The 10804-nt window shown below is 43.1% G+C and overlaps 1 protein-coding gene across 2 annotated transcripts; it reads left to right on the plus strand.

Moving 5' to 3' along the window:
• The first annotated feature begins 1470 nt into the window (after positions 1-1470).
• Positions 1471-10185, plus strand: LOC310867982 (uncharacterized protein). 2 transcript variants are annotated; one of them, XM_083778182.1, is made up of 4 exons: positions 1471-1808; positions 6508-6675; positions 7556-9232; positions 9265-10185. In XM_083778182.1, exons 1-3 carry the CDS (start codon positions 1490-1492, stop codon positions 8935-8937), a joined length of 1869 nt encoding a protein of 622 aa, XP_083634308.1. In that variant the 5' UTR covers positions 1471-1489; the 3' UTR covers positions 8938-9232; positions 9265-10185. The 2 variants fall into 2 exon arrangements, with proteins under 2 accessions (XP_083634308.1, XP_083634309.1); XM_083778183.1 differs by having other exon boundaries at positions 9270-10185.
• The last annotated feature ends 619 nt before the right edge of the window (positions 10186-10804 follow it).

A 10804-nucleotide genomic window follows, 5' to 3' on the forward strand; every position in this document is an offset into this window, starting at 1 on the left:
GAGAGAGAGAGAGAGAGGGTGCAGAGAGAGAGAGAGAGAGAGAGAGAGAGAGAGGTGTGAATGGAATCATCGTGCATGCGCATATATGGAACACCTCTCTCATGTTTAGGTAATTGTCACGGGAGCCGTGGATATACACGGCTTGCGGTATCCATGGATATACACGGCTTGGCAAGCCGTGGATCTACAAGCTCCAAGTGTTGCGTCCACATGCAGCGCGTTGTGAGCTTGCAGATCGATGGTGCCACACTATAGAGAGATGGTAGGGTAGTGCCCAAGCCCTGTTAGATCGTCGGTGCCCCACTAGAGAGATGGTAGGGTAGTGCCCAAGCCCTGTTAGCCATGCAGCCTATTATGATATGTGGTGCGCTTGCTAGGCCATCACTCTCAATTAGGGAGTGGGCACCTCAGTGATACATTGTCTTTCTTTTTCCTCCATGATGTTAAAAAAAATGTTTGGTAAATGTTTAAAGGTAAAGTGCATGGTTAGGACATGCTTAAACATTTGATAATTAAGGTCGAAATATATAATATGTTTACAATTTCTACATAGAAACACATTTCTCTATAGTCTTTGGGCATAAACAATAGTACCACAGACGAAAAACTGTCTAAGTCCAAATTTCATTCTGACCCCTCCACGAAAAGGCCTCGTTGTCCTGAAACCTTATCTATCATTTATACATTATGGATCAATAGTGTGGACTTAGACTGTTTTTCGTCTGTGGCATTAAGCCTGATAATGATGCACTGTGCAATGCGTGCATGTTCACATCATGTAAGTATACCTTTTGTATCATGGTGGTGTAGAGAATCTTGTGGACCAGACCCATTGCAAGATGCTGTACTCTGTCGTCTCGTCACGTCAACCATAAGCCATTCCAGCCTGTGAAAAATGGGTAGCCTATAGGGGTGAGGTGGGTTCGGGGGAAAATAGTAGCTATGGCCTACTATTTTTTTAGGGGTGCCAGCGCCTCCTATATACAGGTTTAATGTTGGTTTATTAGTTCAATGTTTGTTTTGTTTTACATCATCATTACATCACCTAATCATAGCAACATGAGTTAGACTTTAATATATTATATATCGTTAGATGAATAGAGGTTACACCACTTACACGTAAAACATTATACCTGTGGGCTATATGTATTAAGTTTGAGTTGTTGTATTGTCATTTGTCATGTAAAAATAATGATACCATAATTTGCTCGATGTTGTACGATGATAAGAGCGACCCTCACTTCACACAGGTGTGATTATTCTACTTCTTTCAAAAGTAACTTGGCATTATAGGCTACTACTAAATAAATATTATCATATAACGGATACACAACGCACTCTCCACCAGGGGGCGAAATTAAGGCAGAAACCCCCATGCAGTCCCAACCGACCCGGAACATCTTCCATCTCATCCGCGTGTTTGTTTACGTTCTGTCAGGGCTGAAACGAAAGACAGAACCGTCTGTGTGAGTGAGGAAAACAAACAAAAATGTCGATTAAACGAGGGAAACTGTGCAAAATCGAGTCTTTTCGGTCGTCGGTGAGCGAACAGGTGACGTCGGCGGGAGAGGAGATATTCCTGCTGTTGGAGAAACAACCGGCCGGGGCCGCGGAGGAGGACGCCGTGGCCAGGACGAGGCTGCTCCGGCGGCGTGTGGGCGAGCGGCTGGCCGCCGCCGTGGACTCCATCTGCGGCCTCTTCCAGAGGGAGGTGGACGAGTACGAGAGCGTGCTGGACCACCAGAGCAAGCTGCTGGACATGGTGTTCAACCCCCACAGCAAGCTGCACCACCACGCCGCCGGGACAGGTTTGTTTGTAGTTAGCCCTGGTCGGCTGGTCCCGTGCTTACAGACTCGGTGTAGTGTACTGCTAGTGGTTCCCAAACTGTTTAATTTCAAGGACAAGGACCCCCCCAAAATTGAACTTTCAGAGTGTACAGATGAGTTACAAACCCATAAGGGTCCATTTGTTTCCAAACTATAATTTAGCTGGGGACCCCCTGGAACTCCCTCAGGGACCCCTGGGGGTCCCCGGACCCCACTTTGGGAACCACGGCACTGGTGTATAGTGTAAGTCACAAGTGTACCAGAGGAAATAGCCATATGGTTCACATGACGCTTATGACAGTCATGTTTCAGGGCTACAGAGGAAACTGCTGCTCCCTGGGCATGATGTCAGAAAATAGCGATGTAAATTGCAGATTGGCTATTTTTGGCAAAGACATGTGCTGGTGTAGACCGGGAAAAAATCGGTCCAAGTAGGCTACACTGTCACTGTCTAGTGCAGTGGTTCCTAAACTGAGGTCCGGGGTCCTTGAGGGAGTTCCATGGGGTTCCAAACTATAATTTAGCTGGGGTATATGTTGTACACTCTCACTCTTTACAATATAAATTGGGTCCCAGAGATAGAAATGCCATTAAATGGGGGGCCGTAGACTAATGCATGTCAAACTGGGGGTCCTTGAAATTAAACGGGTTGAAAATTACTGCTAGAGCCGTGAAAATCTTCTCTTATGGGGGTCCCTGGCATATATTTTCAAATGGGGGTCTGTGGGCTAATTAGTGCCAATTTGGGGGTCCTTGACATGAAAAGGTTTGGGAACCCCTGGTCTAGTGTCAGAACCAACTCGGGTCCAGTTGACTAAGGCCCCTTTTCCACTATGGGGTGGAACCAGAACCAGAACCAGAACTTTCCAGGACCCAGAACCATGTGTAGTTCCAGAACCAAGTTCTGCTTCCGTTTCCATATAACCAGAACCCCCCCCCCCCCATTCCCCCACTGCTGAGTAGCTCGGCCGGCAGGGACACCCCCCCCCCCCCTGGCACGGCCGGGGGGGGTCCCGGAATACAGAGATATTCATGTTTAAATAATGACTGGTTATTATATTCAACAGTGGTGGAAAGTAGCTATGTATATAGTATTGTACTTAAATACATTTCGGCCATTTGAAAATAGACAATCTACAAGCTCGATGAGACACATGTGAGCTTGTAGATTGTCTATTTTCAAATCTATTTGCTTTAATGTACTTTTCTAAACCAATAATATGAACATATTTTTATATGCCACATGTCACATAATGCCACAGCTGTGGCTGCCACATGCCACAGCTGTCACATATATTTCCTATACATAATACATATACTGTATATGCACATACTGTAGTGTATGAACATGGATGCAGCATACATTCTGCATATAGGCTATATTTGCCGCTATATAGGCTATATTTGCCCCTTTCCATGTGGGGAGTGGGAAAACAGTAAAACACCCGTTTTAAATGCATTAGACCAGTTGTTCTCCAACCTTTACCGGTCTACAATATTTTGCTTAAACGGCAAGAGAAAAATAAATCTCGTATAGCTCATATGATGCTAAATGATAATCCACCTTTTGAATATAGCATTTAACATGACAATTCTAGTGCCTCTTGAGCAGATTGTGCCATAACATCCAGTCCAGTTGTAATGTCAATATCAAGAAATGTGCAAATACAAATCATTTAACCGTTGTGCTAGTTGAATTTAATTATTCCAATGTGTAGTATTGTGTACAGCACATTTCTAGTAATGATATGCCTAATGCCTTGCCCTGAAGAAAAAAAAGTCTAGTGCACACTACTGTCCGTGTATAAAACAATATACTCTACTAATCTCCAGTAGCATTAGCCTCATAATATTGTGATTCTGTTCTGACAATTTAGAATAGATGGCTCTCTCGCACACACACACACACACACACCCCCCGGACACCCCTCTCTGCAGTTAGCCTAGCTGTTAGCGGTAGAACAACAACTGCAAGCAAACTCGTCGCGACAGCTTTATGGCTCTCTCTCTCCCTCACGCACACACACGCTCTTTCTCTCCCTCTCTCGTGGCCATAGTGTTTCTGTGGGCTTTTCCAGGTTATTTTTCTGTGTGTCCGCGGCCCTGTGTCGCACTCAGAAGTTTAAAATGTGCGGTGTTGTGTTGTGTGGCTGACTGGCTGTGCGCTTCGCCTCGCTCCGGTCTCCTCAGTGTTGTCACCTCAGCTCAACCAATCGAGAGCAGCAGCGCTGCTGGCCCCGCCCATAGGTTCCCAGAACTCAGCGTTAGTACTACCTCAAAAGCAGGGCCGAAAAAAGGTTCTGAGAACCTGGTCTGAAACCGTGCCGTACCGCGCTGTGCGCTGTGGAAACAAACTCAGAACTAAAAAAAATAGGTTCAGGTTCTGGATAGTTCTGGTTCCACCCCATAGTGGAAAAGGGGCCTAAGTCTAGAGTAGACTATAGGGTTTAAGTGGCTAATGTGGGGAAATGCAGGTGTCATAACAGACACACAGTTTATGTGCTGATAAGAATAGGGAATAAAGACTTTGAGTCTGACAACTAGGCTATACAAAGTATACATACATCACCTCGAGGCATCTAATATTTTTGAAACTGTGGCTATAATGAAATGCCCCAAATAGGGACACACCACATACTCGTAGGCATCTGTTATTCTTGTACACTAGGCAATGCAGATATGTTTAATAATTTAACTCGAGTGTAAAATGAAACCAAATACGGGTCCATCCGAATTGGTTTGGTTGCAAAAATAATTGTGATCTCAAATAATTGCGATTTGGCAATTATGTAATACTTGTGACAGGCCTAATCAGCATCCCAGTTGCACCTCTACAGACAGCTTGGGTTATCCTCTTTATCTCTGTCAACGTTGTGTAAAAAAAATCACACTCGTGTTAAGCGAGGGGCTCACATCATCACATTCCGGCCATTCACTTTTGGCGTCCTCACTTTTTAAGCCCTTGGCCTCAGCCAATCAAATCATCGCTATGAGGTACACACAAAGCTGGGCATCAATAATAATAATATTATTCCTCCTTTGTCATGTTATGTGAACACAGCTTTCTGTCAAACTCTGCAGCCACGATAACATGGGTAGCACTCATAATAAATCACTGTCTGTTTCAAAATTGCACATATGCAGGACATGGAGTATTTTAAAACGGGTGCCTCCAAGCTCATGTACTGCATATTTATTTGTGCATGCCGATCAACGATAAAGTCATTAGAGTAGGACGATTCATATTGGTGGCCGGGAATCATGTCACACCTAAATAACACTGAACCAGTGAGGGCTGAACCAGGTGAAACTGCCTGCTTACTGATTACTTAAGACCTGAGACCAGATTCTACAAAATGTCTCCTAAATCCTGACAGTTTTCTGAAAAACATATCGGTGGTGCTCAAACGTTCATGTCAAGGGCCTCCAGAATGAGGCAAAATATGTTGTTCCACCCAGAATCAATTATTTGAGTTAAAAACGTTCACTGTGAAAGAATATATATTCAAAGATTTGCACACGTTTTCACAATTTTTCTGCAATGGCACTTCTACAAGATCATAGCGCGGCTACGAGCTTAAGTTCAAAATAATATTCCATACTAGAAGGCTTTCTTACCTTTTATTTGTAGTTACGTCCCCACCAAAGAGGTCCAGGTGTTATTTTGTGCAAAAGCGCATTATTGGCTATTTCCGCTAATATAAGCCCTCAATGAATTGCATCAAATTGCATTGAATTGAATGGGGCTATGGGGTGTTGTGCTAATTCGCTAAAAATGTATTTCCTCTTCATAATGTAAATAGTATCCCAAGCGGCACACTTTACTACTTATTTCAATGGAAATAAGCGAATTAGCACAAAAACCCAACCCCCATTGAGGGCTTATATTAGGGGAAAAAGTCAATAATGCACTTTTTCACAAAATAACACCTGGACTTCTTTGGTGGGACGTAACAACTACAAATAAAGGTAAGAAAGCCTTCTAGCATGGAATTCTCCTTTAAAAGCTACGGTGACAGAGATGCGTTCCAGGTCTTAATGGCTTAAAGAAAGAAAGAGACCGTGCTGCTCGTAGCCACTATGACTGCCCTCATACAGTATCAGGGTATAGTGAGTAGTAGCCTCGGTACCCAGGCTTTAATTTTCGTAATTTTTTTAAAGCCTGGGGGAACGCATTGGCTTCCCTGGTCCAGAAGTGGGAGTCAATCCTCCGGGTCGCTCCAAATTATGTGACGTAGCGCTGCACTAGCTTGGGGGGGGAGTAGGGTCCGGGGCTGACGGACAGATCGGTGAACCAATCGGGGCGTGCGCGCAAATCTCAGCCGCGCCCCGCCCCTCTAGACCAGAAACCTTTAGCTCAGGCTAAGTGAGTAGTGTTGTAACGTTAGCAATAGTCATCTAGGAGGACCATAAGTAGATAATGTAACATTTTAAGCAAACTCATCATTCTAGAAGATATCAGTGACATTTTGGCATGTAATGATATCATATATTGATATAAACTGGTGGCAATTTAAATCTATTTAATAAATACTGTTGACTTTTTTTAAATACATATGTTAAAAAAGCAGGGTTTGATATTTTCAGTATTGAAACGGTATTGTAAAAGAAAAAATAAGACTATACTGGATTTGTGTAAGAGAAATAATAATATTAATCCTTGATCTCCCACTTCTCCAGAACGAGAGGAGAGGACCCCCGGGCTGGTCCAGGAGGAACCAACGCCTCCACGGATGAAAGAGGAACAGGACAAGCGACAGAGAACACGGGCGGTGGCTGCTGGGTCAACGCTGACGTTACTGGATGGGGCAACACTCCCCATCGAGAAGTGGGGCGACACACTCTCGGGTAAAAAAATAAATACATAAATACATCTCGGGTTTAGAGCTTATAGTCCCATAGGGAAGGATTAGCCTGCCCTACACACAGTGACAGTCACAGCTGTCTTTAATTAATGGTCTTGATTGCCTATGCGGTCAAGTTATAGGGAATGCACAGGCTCACCGTCTTAATAGCTGCTGTTGCCACATGCCTGGCAATATGCACATGACTTCCAACTCCAAGCAATTTGGAACAAGGAGTCAAGGACACATTGTGGATTATAGTTTTGCTGGTCAATTTGAGACAAAGGTGTTAGTAAGACAATCGAGGAGTAAGGAGTTGCGCTCTCTCTTTCTCTCTCTCGGTCTCTCTAGAGAGGTGTGTCGTGTGTGTGTGTGTGTGTGTGTGTGTGTGGGGGGGGGGGGTAGTTGTGCTGCGTGCCGACAAAGTGATATACTTCTCCAGTAGCGGTGCAGGACAGAGAGAGTGATATGTGCAGGATGGACTGTAGTAAACATTAAATACTTTCCCCCCTCCTGTATAAACATCGGGACATCGGATTAAATAAACACAGATGTCCACCCCAAAATGGCCGATACATCAGTTCGACCGAAGGACCGGTCGGGCTCTAGTTGTGAGCTTGTAGATCTGATATTTTCAGAGTGCAACCACACACAACCACACAAAATGACTTTAGTCTAGTTTCTATTTGTTGACTATGTCAATACATTTAGCCCTCGTTTTAGTCATCTTAGCTCAGTACTTAATTTGTTTTGGTTTTGTTTTCGTCAGTAAAAAAAGGAAGCCGTCGAACGTTTTTCTTCATAATTTTTGTCAACGAAATTAACACGGCTATGATGCCAGTTCGTTGGCGTCCTTATCGATGTTGTTATTTTTCTCCTCCTAGACTTCCTGCCACTGCCTGTCAGTAAACAGGCGTCCCCTGAACATCTGGAGAGGAGAGCCGGTCTGGTCAAGGAGGAACCGAAGCCTCTCCAGATTGCAAACAAACAGAAGGAGCTACTTCAGAGACCGAAGGTAGCCAATGCATCCATCATGACCGTAGCAGTGAAAAGCGAAGGCGAAAACGGAAAGACAGAGCCTCTAGCCAGCACCTCAGCCGAGCACGTGAAAACACGAGCTAATGTAGAGGGCTACGGAACGTCGCAGCCAACTAGCGATGAGCAGCTCCTCTCTTCGCGTGGTTCTGAATGTGACAACGAAGACAGTTACGATGAGTGGGAGAACACCGGGGTAGAGGGCTATGATTCTGAATCTGACGATAAACAGTGTGATGATTTGGGTCAGACCAGGGAGGCTCAGTCAGCTTCCAATACATTGGCATCACTCAAGACAGAGAGTGTGGAAGGACAAACATCGTCTTCGAGTAGCAAGCCGTCCCAGGACGTGAAATCGTCTAAACGAAGTACGTCCGTGAAACGAAAGAGGAAAGCGTCTGAAAAGTCCTTCAGTTGTACAGTTTGTGGCAAAGTGTTTAATCGCAGTGGTAATCTCAAGATACACATGAGGACTCATACTGGGGAAAAACCCTTTAATTGTGCAGTTTGTGGCACTGGGTTTAATCACAGTGGGAATCTGAAGATACACATGCGAGTGCATACAGGCGAAAAGCCATTTTCTTGTACGGTTTGTGGTAAAGCCTGTGGCAATAAGGGAGATTTGACAAGACACATGCGGATTCACACGGGCGAAAAACCGTTTAGTTGTACGCTTTGTAGCAAAAGCTTTAAACAAAGTGGACAACTAAAGATACACATGAGAGTACATACAGGCGAGAAACCGTTTACTTGTGCAGTTTGTGGTAAAGGCTGTGGCGATAAGGGAGATCTGATAAGACACATGCGGATTCACACAGGTGAGAAGCCCTTTACTTGTAATGTCTGTGGTAAAAGTTTTAATAGAAATATAACTCTGAAGACACACTTAATCATTCATACAGGAGAGAAGAACTTCAGTTGTACAATTTGTAACAAAAGCTTTGGTGGAAATAGAGAACTAAAACGACACATGATGACACACACAGGGGAGAAACCGTATACTTGTACAACTTGTAAGAAAAGTTTTAATCAAAGTGGAAGTCTAAAGAAGCACATGAGAATACACACAGGGGAAAAACCCTTTAGTTGTACTATTTGTGGCAAACGTTTTATCCAAAATGAACATCTTAAGATACACATTAGATCCCATACGGAGGATAAACCTAAGGTGGCCGAGCTCAGTGTTCTACAAATTGACCCTACAAAGTACGAAAACACATTCACTAATTAGACAGCTCATACACATCATTTTATAAATGGCTGCACATTGTCAAACACAGAACACCCATGTACCCATTTGACTAATGTGTCTACATGGCATTTTAAACACGTTTTAAATCGACAACTTCCAATAAACGCGGTGCATCCGAGGCATGTAGGCGCAGTCGGTAGCGCTGTCGCCTCACAGCTAGAAGGTCCTGGGTTTGATTCCAGGGGCGTGTGATCAGCACCCATAAACTAGGTGGGGTTAGCTTTCTGCCTTTCTGTGTGGAGTTTGCATCTTCTCCCCGTGTTCCCTATGGTAGGTACCCTCACATGTTCTCCCCGTGTCCCCTAGGGTAGGTACCCTCAGAAAAAACATGCAGTAATCCTGGTCTCTAAATTGCCTCCGCCTGACCAGCACCTGATGGAGGGGAAAGGAACTGCTTGGAATAGCGTGTTCCTTCCACACACTACATCCAACTGGGGACAAATAGGTCAATTTGCAGTGCATTGGGCTCTCGGGTCATCTCACACTAAATAAATGTATAGTTAAAGTATTCTAATCTAGTGAAAAATCATTGATACTAAAGCAGTGGATCTAAAGCACTGACTGAATTACTTTCTCTTGTTTATTTTTACTTTCTGTATGAAAACAATGTGTTACCTAGCTTTCCTGAATGTTAATAATCATATTTGCATTCATACTAATTTGAATTTGCATTGGCCTCATGATTTGATTCAGAGTCAATAATTTGATTCTGAAATACCTGCATCTCAGTTTTCAATATTGTTCTATGTTACTGCTAATGGCTACCTTTCCATCAGATGAGTCAATTACTTATCATGCAATACTTATTGTATTAAGTGCTTTAACATGATGTGTTTATAATGCGAACAATGTTTTAACATTCAATTTAAACGTGTTTAACCTAAATAAATGGTATATGCCTAGCATTGTGTCCAGTAATCAAAACCAGCATAAATCCTTCTGCACTGCATTACAACTTATCTGCCTGTGATATACAAAAAAAAAGAATTTGCATAGTAGCTGTAAGAGAAGTGCACAACCACCGTTGATTCAGCAGAAGCACTCAAAAGTGGACATTTCACAGCAAAAGGAGGAATTGTCTTTCTCACATGAAGTCTGAGGGTTTTGGGAAGGTAGTATGTTTTTCCCACAAATGTACCCGTGAGGAAGCGGCCGCTTTACAATTCTGTGTCTTAACCCTTTTTAGTATATGGTAAACATGTTGTCCAAGAGTCTGATTGACCGTTCTGTGTACCCTGTGTGTTACTTAAACAAAGTATATGTATTTGTTTCTTTATAACTTTTTTTGTTTTTGAGTGGAAACGGTGAAGCCAAGGTTGACTAAATCCTGATCCAAATGTGATAATGGGAGAATAAAACCTGCACTCTCAAGTAATAGTAAGAGTCTTGATTATTAATGTTGTAGGATCCGCACTTCCAGCACCAGCAGTGTAGGTCAGTGTAGGAATTTGTGGAAATGCCATGATGATTGTATAGAATTTCTGATGAAAAAAAAAAAACATACAGCCATGTCTCATTAAATGACACATAATTATACTAATAAAAAGCAGACAGAATATCATATGAAGTCATCAGTATCTCATGACAACACACAAACCATGATACCAAAACAATATTCATAGAAAACAGTTAAAACACCAACTCTTCCTTTAGACCTTTTAGGAAATTCAGGTATTTAAGAAATGGATAAAAAATGCTTCTATTTGCAATAATAACCGGTCTCTGTCCCCACCTCTCTTTAAGGCCTTGAAACCTCAGTGTGCATAACGGTATACGATGTACAGTGCTGTTTGTGTCTGGCTATAGCAGATTGTTCATCTTTTGTTCTGATAATGCTTTTATGCTC

This window comes from Protomyctophum parallelum (genome assembly GCF_964188405.1).
Source record: "Protomyctophum parallelum genome assembly, chromosome: 12".
NCBI classification, from domain to species: Eukaryota; Metazoa; Chordata; class Actinopteri; order Myctophiformes; family Myctophidae; genus Protomyctophum; species Protomyctophum parallelum.

Excerpts from the sequence above, each read along its gene's own strand:
- LOC310867982 (XM_083778182.1), top strand. The coding sequence starts at position 1,490 with ATGTCGATTAAACGAGGGAAACTGTGCAAAATCGAGTCTTTTCGGTCG. Across the intron at positions 1,809-6,507 it reads CCACCACGCCGCCGGGACAG|AACGAGAGGAGAGGACCCCC; the intron begins GTTTGTTTGTAG and ends CCACTTCTCCAG. Across the intron at positions 6,676-7,555 it reads GTGGGGCGACACACTCTCGG|ACTTCCTGCCACTGCCTGTC; the intron begins GTAAAAAAATAA and ends TTCTCCTCCTAG.